Raw genomic sequence first — 19,970 nt, 5'->3', positions numbered from 1 at the left:
ATAGCGATGTGAATGAACGCGTGCGTGCGTGCGTGCGTGCGTGCGTGCGTGCGTGTGTGTGTGCTTGTAATACCCCGGACTAATGTCGATTTTATTGTTCCATGCCACATGTTAACATGAATACCCCACTCAGACACAGTATACTGACTCCGAGCCGACCAGTCCTTGTTTTAGCCCCTTAACGCCGAGCGCCAGACAGGGTAACAACAAGTACCATCCTTGAACGTCTTTTGGTATGACGCGGCCGGGATGCGAACACCGGACCTTCCACTGTCCGCTCTACCACTAGACCACGGAGGCGGTCCCTAGCCTGGCAGTACGCTATTCTGGCCGCGTTATCGAGGGACACACTATCATCTGGTTTGTGGTATGCTAAAACAGTTCCCAGTGAATCGAGGCGAGCTAGGGTCTTGACCCGAGTGTCTTGTTACAATTTCTGGGGCTTGTCTTTTGTGAAAAGGATGTCGACGCCTGGCCTCGAGCACTGGGGAGATATTACTATCCTTGTTGCGTACTTTGCCCTTGTCCTGGCTCTAGGACTTTGGGTAAGTATATTTACATGTTGATATCGTTATGCCAGGTGATCTCAGAATTTGATTGATATTTGTTTGGCTCCATTGCCGAATTACAGCTCTCCATCGCAGGCGAGGTTACACTCTGTGGACATGACACTACTGACGTCGTAGACGTCAAAGTGGCAGTCGCACAGGCTGCCTGGCTCGAAGACCTTCCCAACGAAGTGAGTGAGTGAGTGAATTTGGTTTTACGCCGCTTTTAGCAATATTCCAGCAATATCACGGCGGGGGACACCAGAAATGGGCTTCAAACATTGTACCCATGTCGGGAATCAAACCCGGGTCCTCGGCGTGGCAACCGAACGCTTCAACCGCTAAGCTACCCGACCGCCCCTGCCCGACGAAGACATCACCGTATTGGCTGATATCCTAGGATATGTGGCGGATGCTCCCACACTCCGGCGCAGTGGTGACTTAGCATAACATAATACTATGCTGGCTGGCTGCCGGCCGCAAGGAACTCTGGGTAGGACCCCCTGGACCCCCTTGGACCCCCTTGCACCCCCTAGACCCCCCTCTGGATCCGCCATTGCCCTATACTCGTGTACCATCAGCACTCGTCTTTTTCTTTGCTTCAGTACAGACCTAAAATCAAAATATACGCCCACTGCTTGTTTTTCTTCAGGCAATATGTCGACCAAACCGTGGTACAGTAGAGAACTACTACCTGGCTGGGAGGAACATCGGCTGGTTCCCCGTGAGTTGTTCTGTCCTCATACCATGATATCATTGCTATCTTGCTGTTTTTGTTTTAATAACTAACGCCGCTCACAGCAATATTCCAGCTATAAGACGACAGCATGGAAATAATCAAAGTCAAAATAAGTTTATTATACAAAAGGCCTCCGGCCCATTTACAAGAGAGAGTTACGCATGTAGATACAATCATTAATCATAAATCGTGTTTGGACAAGACAATCCTGTGATTGATGTTATGAACAACGTCCCACACCGTGGGGGTACGAGGACACCGAGCCTGACCCCCCAGGCCATTAAGTCTCCTCGTACGACCTGAATACACTGCAGGTGGAACCCAGAATCCAGGGGGAACTCACAGTCATTGTGATAGTTTACAGTTGATCACATTTGACACCAGCAATCTAAGCTGTTAAACTAAGAGATATCGTTTGGGTGAGTTCCCTTATCTCTGTGACATTGTAGCTTGTTAGCGTTGCATTTTACTCTAGACAAACTGCTTATTACTGTTTTTGAGAAGTTGGAAGAATGATTCTAAATGATAGAATCTCACCCAAGTGTCTTTTAATATCAAATATATCAACACTCGTCGATTAGAGTTTAAAGCTAGTCTATGAATTATAAACTGTTCTCGACTCACGTGGATTTACTTGATATCAAAGGACACGAGGGGGGATTCTCTATTCCTTGTGTCCATGCACGTGCAGGTTGGTGCGTCCGTCTTCTCCAGCAACATCGGCAGCGAGCACTTTCTTGGCCTGGCTGGACAGGGGGCAGCGGCGGGGATCGCCATGGTTACCTATGAATTCAGTGTAAGTTGGGGCCTGTGGCAGTCAGCCATCGTTTAAGAAGTCAGGTGATATATATCATAGTGTTCACAGAAAAACAATATCACATATTTGCCAACATACAATTTACCAACATTGTATCTGTTGGTAGTTTGACACCTGTATATACATGGATCAATTATGAATTATCTTATTTGTCTCAAATCATAAATTTTAGCATAGAAAAAAGTATATATTAAAGAGTAAATTGAGGGGGCATGGATGGCCCAGTCGTCTAAGGCGCCGTAGTTTACTCTGCCCTTGGACACGCCAGAAACCCATAATCGTAGGTTCGACTCCCGGTTAGCCCCGATTGTGTTTCCAGGTTCGTCAGCACTGTACCCGTGTTTGCGGGTTTCCCTCCCACATTAAGCTGACACGCCGTAATATATCTTGAATATTGTTAAAAGCTTCCTTTCATATTTATGTGAATAGTTTCATTGAAAGACGAAAACAGTGTTATTGTTATGTGTCAACAGGGGATGGTGGACTTGATTGGGCTGAGCTGGTTGTTTCTCCCTGTGTATGTCTCGGCTGGGGTGAGTAAATATCACACCGGTACAGTACAGTGCATAACTAACTCCCACATATGTTACTGTCTCGATTACATGGCTGTCCCACATGACATGGCCCCCTTGGAACCAATGGTGGACGTAAGAGGAGGCCAAGTGGATCGAGTGGTCAGGTCCTACCTGCGTGATTGCGTATTATCGTACACCGATGACGAGAAACGTTGTTCATAATATCAATCACTGGATTGCCTGTCAAGACTTGATTATTTTCGGTCCGCCGTCACATAGATGGAATGTTGCTGTGACAAGTAAAGATCAGATCTGTAAAGAAAATATAGCGACACGACCCCTTCCATATTTCCAATAGAAATCTCAGCAAAGAGAGTCTATAGTACCATTCCGACTGTATCATGAGCATGTATTTATGAATCACTATCAAACAGTGATGACAGCAGATGTTCGCGAAAAAGTGAGCCAAAACTGCCCCTCAGGTGGCCCCCGTCTCGCCTGGGTTGACCCTGGTACAGTACAGTGCATAACTAACTCCCACAGAAGGCTGCCCCGCATGACAGACTGTAAAGTAAGTTTTCCAACACCACGGTACAGTACAGAGCAGATGTAACCTCATTGGTGCCACCATCCCATGCCTGTCACTCATTACAGGCTGTGGACAAAAGCACATTGCATGGAACAGCAGTTCTCCTGGTCAGTCTTTCAACAATATTTCAACAAAAACTCCTTATTATACAGAGTGACGTTCTACAAAGCGATCTTAGTGCTAAGGTGATCGTAATTGCCATACCTTAACATAGATTCACGACAATCGTAGCGCTAAGGTTGTTTTGTACAACGGCGACCTAGTTAAAATCAATGTCAACTTTCAGTGGTGACGTATTAGTGAGTGAGTGAGTTTGGTTTTACCGCGCTTTTAGCAATATCCCAGCAATATCACGGCGGGGGACACAAGAAATGGGCTTCACATATTGTACCCATGTCGGGAATCGAACCCGGGTCTTCGACGTGACGAGCGACCGCTTTAACCACTAGGCTACCCGACCGCCCTGAAATATGACGAAACCAATTCAAATGAAATAACAAGGATCAGTCTGAGCAAGTTATGGAAGTTAGCTCGCTAAATACACATTAAAGATAAAAGCTGAAAACGTTTAGAATGTGATAAAAGTATGTTATAGTATCTATGGACGTATAAACGTTATTGCGAACATTGACCTTCACCTTGCAGGTATACACTCTCCCCGAGTACATTGGGCGGCGGTTTGGTGGCCAGAGGATGAGGATCTACCTCAGCGTCCTTTCCCTTGTGCTCTACATTGTCACAAAACTCGCCGTAAGTATCTCTTAGTGGTGATCTAAAGTGTTACAATAGGACTTCCTGGGGACGACAGGTTCGTCCACGAGTAATATGGATATGCTTTAAGTCCTGGAAAAGAAAACGAGCGCATGTTTCAAAGCAGTGACGGAAAAAAGTAGTCTCTAACAATAATCTCAGCCCCCTCCCCCAGGAACCCAAACACCGACCCCGACACCAACCAGCCTCACCCCCACCCACCCATATTATATTAATTGGTCGGTCCTTTTCGTAAATATATAAATCTGAACCTCTTTAATACGAACTTATCGATGTCTCCGGTTTGTTGTGTTCAGACATTGCCTGCCTGGCTGTATATGTCCCTCATGCAGGACAAACTTGTAGGGGATTAACGGATCCCATCTAGATACACAACATCTAAAACAAGACTACGCATTCACTGATTAAATATTATTTTGTAATTTCTCAATAAGGAAAACATACATCTTTATGGTTATACTTGAAACTGAAATTTGTAAATTCCCAAGGCGCAACTAGTTTTTGACCTGTATTGTAGGTCAGCATCTACGCAGGAGGTCTTTTCATCAAGCTTGCTCTAGGATGGAACATGTACATCTCTATAGTGGGGCTGCTTGTCGTCACGGGCGTGTACACTATACTAGGTGAGTTAGTTATGTCCGGTACGGAAGATCAGCATCTATGCATGGGTCTGTTCATCAAGCTAGCTCTAGAATGGAACATGTACATCTCTATAGTGGGACTGCTTGTGTACTGTACTAGGTGAGGGTGTTCATCAAGCTAGCTCTAGAATGGAACATGTACATCTCTATAGTGTGGCTGCTTGTGTACTGTACTAGGTGAGGGGTTCATCAAGCTAGCTCTAGAATGGAACATGTACATCTCGATAGTGGGGCTGCTTGTGTACTGTACTAGGTGAGGGGTTCATCAAGCTAGCTCTAGAATGGAACATGTACATCTCTATAGTGGGGCTGCTTGTGTACTGTACTAGGTGAGGAGTTCATCAAGCTAGCTCTAGAATGAAACATGTACATCTCTATAGTGGGGCTGCTTGTGTACTGTACTAGGTGAGGGGTTCATCAAGATGGCTCTAGAATGGAACATGTACATCTCTATAGTGGGGCTGCTTGTGTACTGTACTAGGTGAGGGGTTCATCAAGCTAGCTCTAGAATGGAACATGTACATCTCTATAGTGGGGCTGCTTGTGTACTGTACTAGCTGAGGGGTTCATCAAGCTAGCTCTAGAATGGAACATGTACATCTCTATAGTGGGGCTGCTTGTGTACTGTACTAGGTGAGGGGTTCATGAAGATGGCTCAAGATCGAACATGTGCGTCTCTGGTTGTGCGTCATCAGTATTACGTATGAATACATTAATGTCGCTTAGTGCAAAAGATATCCATTTAGCTGGCGTTGTACATTTCCTCAACTGTATTCTACACTCTTCACTGCAATCGCTTTTGGGGAGTCCAGAATAGAATTGTACCCAGTACCATCTCGTTGTCGTAAGAATCAACTGAACTGGATCCTTGTCCCCCGACGTCATAGAAGGTTGCTCATAATATCCACCCCTCGTTTGTCTGGACTAACAGAATATTTACAGGTCGCCGTGAAATAGCTGTAGTATTGCTGTTAACGGCGGTAAACAACATTCACTCACTATTTTCTGCACCCGATGTAGGCTTCCACTGGTACGTAGTTAGGACCTCGTCGTGTTCGGCACATCAAACTTCGTCATATCCGAACTGCATGTATTGACCCTGCTGTACTTGTCAGGCGGACTGACGGCGGTCATCTACACGGACACATTCCAGACGGTCGTCATGACGGCAGGCGCTATCTCCCTGACAGTGCTGGGTAAGTCTTCCTTCTGAAGCCAAGATTAGGGAAACATGTACACTGTGAAACCCCTGTTAGTCCGCCCGGAGATCCCTTATGTACCAGGCCCTTGTTGTAAACAGCCTCATCCGTACAAAACATCCTACTCCTACCCACACACACCACTCCTATCTCTACCCACCCCGACCTTAACATAGCTACCAAACACCCGACTACCTCCGTTCTCTCCCCTCCCCATCCCACTCCTACCCACACACCCCAGCTCCCACTCCCACCCCGACACACCTCTACCCTCCAAACCCGGAAATTCGCTCCAGCAGCATACCTTCAGAACACGCTCCGGGCGGACGCTCTACCATTAGACCACGGAGGCGGTCTCTTTAACAAGTAGATGTTCTAGTCTGGAAGTACACACCAGGAGTAACATCCTCACACCTCCCTCTCAGGCTTCCAGAAGATTGGTGGTTTTGACAACCTGGAACACCTCTACATGAACGCCATTCCAAGCGTCCGCGCCAACAACACCACCTGCGGCCTACCCAGGGACGACGCCTTCCACATCTTTCGTGACCCCGTGACCTCTGACCAGCCCTGGCCAGGCCTGCTAGTGCACTCGTCTCTGGGAGTCATGTGGTACTGGTGCTGTGATCAGGTTAGAGTGGTCTCCCTTGACGAAATGGCCTTACACAGGTTACTCTCCAAAAACGACGGTTTGAGCAATATTCCAGCAATATCAAGGCGGGGGACACGGGAAAATGGGCTTCCCACATTTTACCTATGTAGGGAATCGAACCTGGGGTCTTCGGCGTGACGAGCCAACGATTTAACCACTACCGCCTGGTTTGAAGGGTAGATTCTAAAACGCCCCCGTGATAATACTGATAACAAACAGCGACAGTGGGGGTTAAATGGAAAAACCGTCAAAGGCTAAGTTGCTATGGCGAGCTACCTTCTTATCCATGAGCAAATTAAATAAACGGTTTTGGGTAATGCGAGTCGGATATTTCTGGTATATTTAAAGGCTCAGTGGAATTATTTGAATCATGCGCTAAACGCGCCCTTGTAATAAAAACTTTGTGCACCCAATGACAACATTACACTTGTTTGTAACTTCCTACTTACCAATTACGAATTTAAAAAAAATTCCTTTCGACAATCAAGGTAATGTAACATTAATTCGGAAGTTATGTTTTCACGAAATCACTCAAGGTAATTGTACAGCGCACCCTGGCGGCGAAGAGTCTGAGTCACGCCAAGGCGGGAGTTATCTTGGCTGGCTATCTCAAGTTTCTGCCTCTGTTCATCATGATCTTCCCAGGGATGATCAGCAGGGCGCTGTTCCCAGGTAGGTAATAGTTGCTATGGTACTACGTAAACAGGCACCGTAACAACAAGTACATTCAGGCAGTGGTGTATTTGCGTAGATATATTAATAGGCAGAATAGATGTGCAGATAGGAGATTTAGTTATGGAGGTTCTTGTAAAGCAGGATAAGCTCTACCTAGCTCTCGTTTATACTCCCCGCGTGAAAATGTAACGACAGTTACTATGATTTCTCCCTCAATGTTATAGCATATATATGACATCTCGATCTGCAAGGACATGTTCTATAATTTCTTTATCCAGATGTTATAGAGTGTATGTGAAATCTGGATCTGTGATAATAGTTTCTATAATTTCTTTATCCAGATGTTATAGAGTGTATGTGAGATCTGGATCTCTAAGGACAGTCGCTATCATTTCTCCCTCCAGATGTTATAGAGTGTATGTGAGATCTGGATCTGTGATAATGGTTTCTACAATTTCTTTATCCATATTTTATAGAGTGTATGTGATATCTGGATCTGTGATAATAGTTTCTATAATTTCTTTATCCAGATGTTATAGTGTGTATGAGAGATCAGGATCTGTAAGTACAGTCACTGTAAATTCTCCTTCCAGATGTTATCACGTGTAAATGACATTTGGATTTGTAAGCAGAGTTACACTATTTTCATCCTCCAGATGTTATATATGTATATTACATCGAGATCGGTGAGGGTTCACCATAATGTCTGTGTCTAGATGTGATAGCGTGCGCTGATGCTGATGAGTGCCAGAAACAGTGTGAGAACCCAGCTGGGTGTTCCAGCATCGCCTACCCCAAGCTGGTGCTGGAGATCCTGCCCGTAGGTGTGTTGTGCAGGAGTCTCGATATTACTGCTTTTTACTGTTACGTCTTGATTCCCAGGTTGAAACGTAAAGGTTAACGCAGAAAACGGTCCGTACAGAACTAAATTGTCAAATCAGTAAATAATCACACATGATCAATGAATAATTAACAAATTATACTGAAACACACAGGATTTGGTTAATGATTATAAAAGACAGTACAATGGGTCAATATGGGTCTGCAGCAGTTAGTAACAAGCACTATTACACAAATCGGTGCTCGCACGAATGTCCACACTTTGTCACAATCAAAAGTCGTGACTCCGTACTCGAACCCAGGAAACAGTGCTGAAAACAGGTAGAAACGTCGGCACAGTCAGAAAAGCATCCCGTCAGCACGGGGTAAGTAGATTAGTCGCAAGTCAGACTAACGAATGCATCGAATTGTCCTCGTCTCGCTCTTAAATAGGTACAACCAGCCTTCTAAAAAGGGTTATCTCACGCAGTTTCTTCGCATGAGGTGAATTGACAACTGTAAAGAAGCTCATTAAAGTGGAGCTCTCTATACCGGGAGGAAACGAAGGTGTCAAGCGTCGGGGTGGAGCTTTGACTGTAAACAACAAAATGAAGTCACTGTTTTTTACGAGCGCTTCAATTAGCTGCCACTAACATGATGGGTTGGTTGGTTGGTTTGTTGTTTAACGCCGCACGCAGCAGTATTCCAGCTATATGACGGCGGTCTGTAAATAATCGAGTCTGGACCAGACAATCCAGTGATTAATATCATGAGCATCGATCCACGCAATTGGGATCGAGGACATGCATCAACCAAGTCAGCGAGCCTGACCACCCGATCCCGTTAGTCGCCTCTTACGACAAGCATAGTCACCTTTTACGGCAAGCATGGGTTGCTGAAGACCTATTCTACCTCGGAATCTTCACGGGTCGCCACTAACATGAGAAATAAGTTACAATATGTGGCAGTATATATTGTAACCTTTTTCCCACTAACATGAGAAAAAAGTTACAATATATACTACCACATAACATTATGTTGATGTCAACGTTCACGTGCATGTGCATGTGCATCCTCATTTCTATTATTTCTAGCGTTTCATTTACATAGGTGTTCACCGTGAGGACTTCATCTCACATGACGTAGAGGATGAGGAAATGAGTGATAATTTATTAACATTTATTGCTTCAACATAAATTTTCAATAGTTATTTCACAGTAGTGTGTGCTGCAGGTCTTCATTGACGTGCTGTAGGTTGTTCAACGTCTACAATTTTGTGAATGGATAAGTCAAAAACAAATCATTTTGTCATTTTGGCTTCTTCCCTTCTCCCGTGTAGGTCTGCGAGTCATGTAGGCTTCTTCCCTTCTCCTGTGTAGGTCTGCGAGTCATGTTGGCTTCTTCCCTTCTCCCGTGTAGGTCTGCGAGTCATGTTGGCTTCTTCCCTTCTCCCGTGTAGGTCTGCGAGTCATGTTGGCTTCTTCCTTTCTCCCGTGTAGGTCTGCGAGTCATGTTGACTTCTCCCCTTCTCCCGTGTAGGTCTGCGAGTCATGTTGGCTTCTTCCCTTCTCCCGTGTAGGTCTGCGAGTCATGTTGGCTTCTTCTCTTCTCCCGTGTAGGTCTGCGAGGTTTGATGATGGCTTCTTCCCTTCTCCCGTGTTGGTCTGCGAGTCCTGTTGACTTCTTCCCTTCTCCTGTGTAGGTCTGCGAGTCATGTTGGCTTCTTCTCTTCTCCCGTGTAGGTCTGTGAGTCATGTTGGCTTCTTCCCTTCTCCTGTGTAGGTCTACGAGTCATATTGGCTTCCTCCCTTCTCCCGTGTAGGTCTGTGAGTCATGTTGGCTTCTTCCCTTCTCCCGTGTAGGTCTGCGAGTCATGTTGGCTTCTTCCCTTCTCCCGTGTAGATCTGCGAGTCATGTTGGCTTCTTCCCTTCACCCGTGTAGGTCTGCGAGTCATGTTGGCTTCTTCCTTTCTCCCGTGTAGGTCTGTGAGTCATGTTGGCTTCTTCCCTTCTTCCTTGTAGGTCTGCGAGTCATGTTGGCTTCTTCTCTTCTCCCGTGTAGATCTGCGAGTCATGTTGGCTTCTTCTCTTCTCCCGTGTAGGTCAGGGAGTCATGTTGGCTTCTTCCCTTCTCCCGTGTAGGTCAGGGAGTCATGTTGGCTTCTTCCCTTCTCCCGTGTAGGTCTGCGAGTCATGTTGGCTTCTTCCCTTCTCCCGTGTAGGTCTGTGAGTCATGTTGGCTTCTTCCCTTCTCCCGTGTAGGTCTGCGGGGTTTGATGATGGCTTCTTTCCTTCTCCTGTGTAGGTCTGCGAGTCCTGTTGGCTTCTTCTCTTCTCCCGCGTAGGTCTGCGAGTCATGTTGGCTTCTTCCCTTCTCCCGTGTAGGTCTGTGAGTCATGTTGGCTTCTTCCCTTCTCCCGTGTAGGTCTGCGAGTCATGTTGGCTTCTTCCCTTCTCCCGTGTAGGTCAGGGAGTCATGTTGACTTCTTCCCTTCTCCTGTGTAGGTCTGCGAGTCATGTTGACTTCTTCCCTTCTCCCGTGTAGGTCTGCGAGTCCTGTTGACTTCTTCCCTTCTCCCGTGTAGGTCTGCGAGTCATGTTGACTTCTTCCCTTCTCCCGTGTAGGTCTGTGAGTCATGTTGGCTTCTTCCCTTCTCCTGTGTAGGTCTGCGAGTCATGTTGGCTTCTTCCCTTCTCCCGTGTAGGTCAGGGAGTCATGTTGACTTCTTCCCTTCTCCCGTGTAGGTCTGTGAGTCATGTTGGCTTCTTCCCTTCTCCCGTGTTGGTCTGCGAGTCATGATGGCTTCTTCTCTTCTCCTGTGTAGGTCTGCGAGTCATGATGGCTTCTTCTCTTCTCCCGTGTAGGTCTGCGAGTCATGTTGACTTCTTCCCTTCTCCCGTGTAGGTCTGTGAGTCATGTTGGCTTCTTCCCTTCTCCTGTGTTGGTCTGCGAGTCATGTTGGCTTCTTCCCTTCTCCTGTGTAGGTCAGGGAGTCATGTTGACTTCTTCCCTTCTCCCGTGTAGGTCTGCGAGTCATGTTGACTTCTTCCCTTCTCCCGTGTAGGTCTGTGAGTCATGTTGGCTTCTTCCCTTCTCCTGTGTAGGTCTGCGAGTCATGTTGGCTTCTTCCCTTCTCCTGTGTAGGTCAGGGAGTCATGTTGACTTCTTCCCTTCTCCCGTGTAGGTCTGTGAGTCATGTTGGCTTCTTCCCTTCTCCCGTGTAGGTCTGCGAGGTTTGATAATGGCTTCTTCCCTTCTCCCGTGTAGGTCTGCGAGTCATGTTGACTTCTTCCCTTCTCCTGTGTAGGTCTGCGAGTCATGTTGGCTTCTTCCCTTCTTCTGTGTAGGTCTGTGAGTCATGTTGACTTCTTCCCTTTTCCCGTGTAGGTCAGGGAGTCATGTTGGCTTCTTCCCTTCTCCCGTGTAGGTCTGCGAGTCATGTTGGCTTCTTCCCTTCTCCCGTGTAGGTCTGCGAGTCATGTTGACGTCTTCCCTTTTCCCGTGTAGGTCAGGGAGTCATGTTGGCTTCTTCCCTTCTCCTGTGTAGGTCAGGGAGTCATGTTGACTTCTTCCCTTCTCCTGTGTAGGTCTACGAGTCATGTTGACTTCTTCCCTTCTCCCGTGTAGGTCTGCGAGGTCTGATGATGGCAGTGATGCTGTCGGCCATCATGAGTTCCCTGACTTCCATCTTCAACAGCGCCAGCACTCTCTTCACCATGGACCTCTGGCGGCGCATGCGCCCTAGAGCCCGACAGAGGGAGTTGCTCATTGTTGGAAGGTAAAAGATAACATTCCTGGTCATGCGTTTCGTTATTCATGGAATTTGAGCCTATGTTACATTTCCACATATACTGACCCGCAATAGAAACGTCACCATGGATAGATATATGAGAAACCTTATTTGTCCAAACACTGTAAACATACTTTCTCTGAGAAAATTGCATCACAAGTCAGTATCTCGTGTGTCCGTCATGTGCATTGATGACTGCCGTGCAACGTCGACACATGGAATGGATGAGGCGGTTGATGAACGCAGTTAAGCTGCAAGTGTAGGCCTTGGTAGGACGTCATTCAGCCGTCTTAGAATCTCGTCCCACAAGTGCTCAATGGCATTTAAATCGGGACTGAGAGCAAGCCACTGCATGGTTCTGATGCCATTCTGCCGGAGGAAGTCTCTTGTTGCTATCGCAGTGTAGGTATGGGCGCTATCATGCTGAAACTCGTGGGTGCGGCGACGTGCCAGATGAGGTATGGCGTGTGGTCTCAAGACTTGATCAGTGTACCAAGCTGCTGTGACAGAACTGCGTCTCCCTGGACATTTGTTCTGGAAGACCACAAGGACTACCCTCTGTGCAAGACCATCTCTCGTCTGAGAAGAGGACTCTTCTTCACTGCTGGTGGCGCCAATGCTGGTGCTGTGTTGCCCACTGAAGACGGTCCCGGCGATGACGTGGTGTCAGAATAGGACCTCGGTGTGGCCTGTCGCAGTGAGGGTGTCAGCTCGTCAATCGTCGACGCACGGTGTCCGCACTAATGTGTCGCTGGTGTGTCCCAATGGTCTGTCGAGCAGTTTCCGCAGCAGTAACAAAGCGATCTTGAAGATGCTGTCGCACAATCTGACGCATGTGCATTTCAATTTGCACGGAACTCACGTGCATCGGGTTACCATGTCCGTTGCCGTGATGCTTTTGGGCGATCGGTTTTATTGTCATCTGCTTTGTTTTTTATCATCAAATTTCATTTTTCCGGACAAGGTAATGTTAAATTTTAGAAACTTAGACAAAAGTTACCCAGATATTTAAATGACAACTTTTCATGTTACTTGGGGTGACGTTTCTTTTGCGGTTCAGTATATGTATATATCCAGGAACTAATAATTAGCTTCCCTGCGCTGCTGAACAAAGCCAGACTCATGAACAACTGTCACAATAACATTATACAATGTCAGCACTCATCGCAGTAGTATCCCTGCCCTCGATAATCAAAGTAGTAGTCTGGATCCACCGCCTCCGTGGTCTAGTGGTAGAGCGTCCGCCCGGAGAGCGGACGTGCCGTGGTTCGATCCCCGACCGCGTCATACCAAAAGACGTTAAAAGATGGTACTTGTTGTTACCCTGTCTGGCGCTCGGCATTAAGGGGCTAAAACAAGGACTGGTCGGCTCGGAGTCAGTATACTGTGTCTGAGTGGGGTATTCATGTTAAACTGCGGCATGGTATCTCTGTGAGCTAGCACTATAAATCGGCATCAGTCCGGACTAGTACAAGCAGCCACACAAACACACACACGTCGCTATATAAGTGCAATAATCTTGAACGCGACGTTAAACCCCATTTCACCTAGTCTGGATCCTTTGGATCTAAAAGTTATCTTAATGATGCAAGTTTTGTTATGTCACGTTCCTACTCAGTAATGTTCCAGATGTATATCGGTAGCCTGTATCTTATCGAGTCTGGTCCACAAATCCAGTGATTAATATCATGAGTAACGATTCACGCAATCAACCAAATCCGAGTCTCACCAGTCGATCCATTTATCCACCTCTTATGATCAGCAAAGACTGTTAGGAACCAATTCTAACCCGGAATCCACGCTGGACTTCCATACTTCTTTTCTCCAAAATTATCCACAAATAATTTAAGAATACAAAATACCTTGGTCATCCTAATCACACAGCGCTGACGTCTCCTACAACACGCCCCTTCCTGTTTCAGAGTAGCTATCGTAGCTTTGTGCGGAGTCAGCATATTGTGGATTCCCATGGTTCGCTCCTCACAGGGGGGACAACTCTTCAACTACATCCAGGCTATCCAGGGTTATCTAGGAACCCCGATAGGGCCTCTTTTCATCATGGCGGTTCTCTGGAAACGGATGAATGAAGCGGTGAGGGTTGCAACTTTGTTGTCACAGAATTTACAATGCATTGTTTGTGAGGTAACGTTATGTTTATTGGTGTGTGAGTGAGACAGACGAAATGGACAGCCTTCAATTTCATTACAGCTTTGAAGATTATTTATTAGAATAAAGCACGAAGTGGCAAGAGACACTGGGTTTTTCCAGGAACACGAGTATAGTACGGAGATGTCAGGGATCATAATCGGGAGATCTTGGATTCTAACCTATGATCCTCGGGTTGTTTTGAAAAAGTGTTTTTGAAAAAAATCCAGAAAAAATGTTCTCCTTAGGTTTGTTTACTGGATGTCTTAAAAAATGTCAGATGTTGTTTTTGTTAGAATAAACATCCCAGGCTGCCCCAGGAACACTACCTGGCCGGTACGAGACCTCCTGTAAAGGAAGGTTTGCGACATCTTCTCGTTGAGAGGAGTAATAGATCGGATTTACTGAGATTGATTATCATAATTTTATCCTTTACAGGGAGCGTTTTGGGGCTTGTTGATCAGTCAGATGTGCGGAGTGATACGGATGGTGTTAGACTTCGTGTACCCACTGCCTCCGTGCGGTGAGCCGGACACACGTCCGCGGATTGTGTCTTACGTCCACTACACCTACTTCAGCATCTTCATCTTCTTCTTCACCTGCGTCTGCATCTACGTCTTCAGCTACACCAACAAACCGCCAACAGAGGAGCAGGTTCGATGCTTTAAAGTCAGGTAGTGAGTAGTGTTTCACGCCGCTTTGAGCAATATTCCAGCAATATCACGGCAGGTGTGTGTGTGTGTGTGTGTGTGTGTGTGTGTGTGTGTGTGTGTGTGTGTAAAATTATTTTTTTCAAAAGCTTTTCATGTTTGGGTCCTTTACTTATTGGCTTCTTTGTGTAATTTTTAAAACTCAAATTAGTTAAAGCTCGTCGGGAAAACGGCGGATCTGTTAATTTAGTACTTAAGAAACCACGTCACTTTATACAACCACATGGGTTATATAACCTATCAGCAACAAATCTAAGACTGTATATTAGCTCAGACAATCTATTGCTGGAATGGCACAGAGGTGTATCCTGAATTACTGAAAGGTGTGTGTATGTGTGTGGTGTGTGTGTGTATGTGTGTGGTGTGTGTGTGTATGTGTGTGTGGTGTGTGTATGTGTGTGTGGTGTGTGTATGTGTGTGTGGTGTGTGTATGTGCGTGGTGTGTGTATGTGTGTGTGGTGTGTGTGTGGTGTTAGTGTGTGTATGTGTGTGTGTGTGTGGTGTGTGTATGTGTGTGTGCGAGAATAGGGGCTCATCACCGCATATTCACGGTCTAAAGAAACCTTACCCAAATATGTCAGAAATAATGTGTATCTGTTTTGATGTTTATCGACGCAATATTCAGCAATATATCGATATATAGATCGATAGAGTGAACAATGTTCTACGTATTCAGAGTAAGATGTGACGGAAAGAGGTAACATCTGGGTTTCCAGGTTCCTAGCAACTACTGCATCAGCATTACTACTGCATCAGCATTACTGCATTACTGCAACTACTGCAACTACTGCATGGACCGTCATTCACCGTGTAACGGAAACCTAGGATCGAAGGCTCGAACTCCAGATTCGCACTTGTGGGCGGACCCAGAGGGGATAGGGGTGGGGTACAGGGGACCGCCCTCTCCCCTTTTGAAAAGCAAACGTTGTATGTTGTAGGCAGTAAAACTTTCGGAAAAAAATATGGATATTTTTGACGCCTCTCTTTTAAAAATGCTGGATCCGCCGTTGTCCCTGATTATGTTTGTCTGTCGCCTGTATCTTCTCACGGCAAGCAGACACGCCATGATATATCCGACACAGAACCAAGAGAGTGGCCTGAGTTGTATACAGTGCAGTTCATGAAAATACTGACTTCATTGAATCAATTGTCTCTGTATTTATTCAGCTGCATGGGGTCACATGGTGGACGAGGGTAGGCCGGAAAGAAGAATCTTCCACGAACGTCCTTGAAGAGCAGGGCACGAACGACAACTCTGACAGACAAAGTAGGACTTAGTTCTGTCTATAATAATGAAAACACCCACGATGGCCTAGTTATATATCTAAAACGTCAGTAATAAAATTACAGATGTACAATGTATGTATGCTACTTTCATTCCGTGTGTTTGTTGGAAATAGAGAGAGGTGTTTGACTGTAAATTCAAAACGTCAATGCCAGAGACTCACCAGTCTCGATTATCGATTATCTGCCGAAACAGATTCCATTGGGCGTAAAGGCAAATTAGTATTGAAATTATATGAATGGATCACTGAAAACAAAGGTGTTCAGTTTCATTTTTTAATTAGAATGCCCGTGACATATCCTGGCGCAAATTAGTGACCCACGATCGCCTTTAATCGAATTACTGCTCGTCAGGGTTCCCTCGGAACAGAAATAGCTAACTAATTAGAGACTAGATATTGCTCCGTATAAAGCCTAACTTTTAAAGACGCAGATCAAGAAACAACATGTGCTGTAATAACTCTGCAAGGGACGTAATTGGTTAAGCAAGTTTAGGGACGACTTCTGTGAAGTTGGACTCGAATATAATCTAAAGAAATCGGATATAAAGAATTTTGATATAAAGAATTCGGATAAAAATGCTTTCAATCGGATAAAACGTTAAATAAGGCTACAGCCAATAAGTACGGTGTCAACAGTCACCACTGCTTCAGTACCTGCACCCTCGAGATATAAACTAGGAAAACCCTACTTCCTATCATTCCATATAATAGAGCCGTTATTAGAAATTGCTTCCTTTAATACTTTTATGACTAAACATACTCATGTTGAAACACAGAGACAAAAATCGATTATCTACTAGCTGTTGCTAGGCAATGGCCAATTCAATTGCTTCTGCATCTTTGCACCAGGTGTTATACATCAGTACCCGCGACTATCTTGAGAAACATACAGTTCTTGTAGCAACTGTCAGCAGCTGGGAAGGGTGTATTAAACACATATCACACTATGAAACAACGTGCAGCAACGTTCACCTGTTGTACCTATGTCGGGATTTGAACCCGGTGTTGGAGGCTGAAATACTCCCCAGGCTCAGACGAGACGCCTAGAGTTATTTGAGCCTAGGCTCAGATGACTACCCTTAGGCCCAAACGACTCCCCCGTCGTTGGCTCAGATAACTCCCAAGGGTCAGTCGACTAGAGTTATTAGAGCCTAGGCTCAGATGACTACCCTCAGGCCCAAACGACTCCCCCGTCGGAGGCTCAGATAACTCACCAGGCTCAAATGACTCCTCCATTTGTTTTGAAGAATACAAATTTCTTGACACTAATTGTGCAACATTCTGAGAATGTCGTACACAAATAATAATTTTTCGACGATTTAGCATAGTATTTTCGATGATTGCACCCCATTGTTTTACATGTTGTGAAATAACAAGATTTTTTGCATAATCAGATCTTATGTGATAAATTTGAAGGACATTATCAAGTCATTTCGTTTAGACTTTTTAAATACTGGTACACATCAGCAACTCTGACATAATGGCTGGATATGATGTGATAGTGAAGCTTTACTGCAATATTTGTTGAACTTATTTGTTGAAGATTTGTGTTCAATATTCTGATTTACTAACTTTGTATTTCAAATAATACTGCACCTTATGTTTGATTGTTATGTCTGTAATACGTTTAAGAAAGATAACGGATCCTCACACTAACTTCCTGATGTTCACATCAGACACAACGTGCAGATGGTTTAGAATTTAGTGCACAAGTATCCGTTCCATCTGACTTCATTATTCCGACTGCGCTATAACATACACCCGGAGTTGAATTTATTGTTTTCGCAGGGTCCACGGTTTGTGTGTTCGAATGTGTGACTCCACTGCCGATCAAACCGCCTTCGTGGTGTTGTGGACAGCAAAGGTCGGTGGTTCGAACCCCGGTCGCTTCATTCAAAAATACTTTAAAAATGTTGTACTTGTTGTTACCACGCCTGGCGCGCGGCATTAAGGGGATAAATCAAGAACTGTTGGCCAGTGTAGTGTGTCTGAGTGGGATAGCACAATAACACCGGCATAAGTCCGAAGTAGGTACAACCTCTCTCTCTCTCTCACTCTCTTTTTATCGCTGTCTCTTTTAATCGCTGTCTCTCTCTTTATCGCTCTCTCTCTCTTTATCTCTCTCTCTCTCTTTATCTCTCTCTCTCTCTTTATCGCTCTCTTTCTCTTTATCTCTCTCTTGTTATCGCTTTCTTTATCTCTCTCTTTATCGCTTTCTCTCCCTCTTTATCGCTCTCTCTCTCTTTATCATTCTCTTTCTCTCTATCTCTCTTCATCACTTTCTTTCTCTATTTCTCTCTCTCTCCCTCTCTTCTGTGGCGTTAAACAACATACACCCCCACTTCGTGCGGACCTCTGTCATATAACTGAAATACTGTTCAAACTAACAAGGCCATTTTTTAATGTTACCAGCATTTCAAGTCGGGGCCGCCAACACAGCCGATGAAACAAGAGAGGGAAGGTGTTCTTATTGGACTGGCGTCATCTGCGGAATACCAAAGGATCATGGGACGGCGGATGAGATCCAGGACATTGATGATGACCATAAGCGCCACTTCCTGACAGATCGAAATGGAGGCTGATTTTAAACTTTAATGCTGGGCTCGGATTGGTTGTTATGGCTTTCATGTATGGCTATTTCAAATAAAGCACCACACACTGTTGTCCACTAGAAAATGCTTGCTGATTGGCTAATTCTCGTCTATCGTTCCACACACTCCTTCCTTTTGATCAATCTCGCTACATATCGCACCACATTGTCTATTCAAAACTATGTCCATCTTTCTTTTCCTGTTTGAAGACTTCACACACTAATGAGATCAACACATGTTGCAAAATGCTCAGCTTTCATCGAGAAATGTGACCAACGTTTCCATTACGTATTTATCCTAACACGTGCAGAAATCATAGCTCTATGGATAGCTAGTTTTAACTAATTTCAGTTTCAGAAAATACACAAAGAAGCCAATAAGTAAAGTACCCAAACATAAAACGCTTTAAAAAAAATAAAAATTATAGTAACAATAAACTTTAAATTTTATAAAAATATCATTACAATCCTCAAACGAAGTCTTATTAAAGTCGTGAAGCAGGGTTATTAAAGAATAGTGTTCAATGCCGAAATCGAATGTTAACCGTGTGTTTGTTTGCTCTCCCTGGAGAATATTTGTAAAGCATACGTCTGTCCACACAGTGTTATTAATGTCTAGTATACAATTTAATGCATGTAGAGATTGCAAATTCTACATTATCAAAAGGGTGTATGTCTGTGTAAAAGTTGCGATTGTAACATTGAGGTCAGTCTTTGGCCTGTTCCACAAATACATCTTAACGCTGCCATAGTCGTAAGTCTGTGTTAAGGTACGGGTGTTACGAACGTCTTAGCGGTGAGATAGATTTGTTGGTCGAGTTTCAAAGAATATATCTGATATAAAAAAAACACTAGGATGAGATTCTATTTAACGACACATTAAACTCAACACTAAATGGTCGGGCATAATTCGTGTCAGACTTATGATTGTAACGAACCTCTGCTCTTGACACTGTTAGTTATACAGGATAACTCCTTAACCTGTATCTCGGTTAATTTCTCGTTCTTTGGCAATGGAGATCAGATTACACTTAACGTCAGTTTGACAATGAAATCAATTGGCTCCCCACACTGAATCATTTCCCTGTAAAATCTACACAAAAGAAGAACATGGCAACACGCGATTGGAAGAAAGAGCACCAAGTAAACAGAAGTTAATTATGAATATATTTAACATGGTTTCATATAACAGTTATCAATAGAACGTGCATGAACAAAATACACGACTTGCTCCTCAAACTCGGCCCAGTATGACAGCGACAGACATAATCCACATTTGGTACTATTATCTGTGATTAGTTAGGATTTGAGTTACTCGCGATCGCTGCGATCGAAACCTAGGATAATGTCATCCCTCGCGTTATTACTTCTGTCGTTAATTAGTACCAGGATACGAAATATGTTGCAAGGATCATTGCTTGGCGTCGGTCGGCATTTATAAGCAAATGGTCTACATTCATGTTGTGTTCAGACAGAAACAAAG

The 19,970-nt window shown here is 44.9% G+C and overlaps 1 protein-coding gene across 2 annotated transcripts; it reads left to right on the top strand.

The window, feature by feature from the left end:
* The first annotated feature begins 436 nt into the window (after positions 1-436).
* Positions 437-18,544, top strand: LOC139459334 (sodium/mannose cotransporter SLC5A10-like). 2 transcript variants are annotated; one of them, XM_071240793.1, is made up of 15 exons: positions 437-545; positions 1,201-1,272; positions 1,979-2,083; positions 2,578-2,637; positions 3,854-3,958; positions 4,497-4,602; positions 5,736-5,816; positions 6,245-6,450; positions 7,008-7,143; positions 7,863-7,970; positions 11,594-11,744; positions 13,679-13,847; positions 14,340-14,555; positions 15,779-15,878; positions 18,310-18,544. In XM_071240793.1, the coding sequence occupies exons 1-15, from the start codon at positions 462-464 to the stop codon at positions 18,477-18,479; spliced, it is 1,869 nt and encodes a 622-aa protein (XP_071096894.1). In that variant the 5' UTR covers positions 437-461; the 3' UTR covers positions 18,480-18,544. The 2 variants fall into 2 exon arrangements, with proteins under 2 accessions (XP_071096894.1, XP_071096895.1); XM_071240794.1 differs by lacking the exon at positions 2,578-2,637.
* The last annotated feature ends 1,426 nt before the right edge of the window (positions 18,545-19,970 follow it).

Source organism: Haliotis cracherodii, unplaced genomic scaffold (genome assembly GCF_022045235.1).
Source record: "Haliotis cracherodii isolate W230 unplaced genomic scaffold, xgHalCrac1.p SCAF_13, whole genome shotgun sequence".
Taxonomy (NCBI): Eukaryota; Metazoa; Mollusca; class Gastropoda; order Lepetellida; family Haliotidae; genus Haliotis; species Haliotis cracherodii.
Note: the sequence above shows the minus strand (reverse complement) of the source record. Positions and strands in the feature narration are given on the sequence as shown.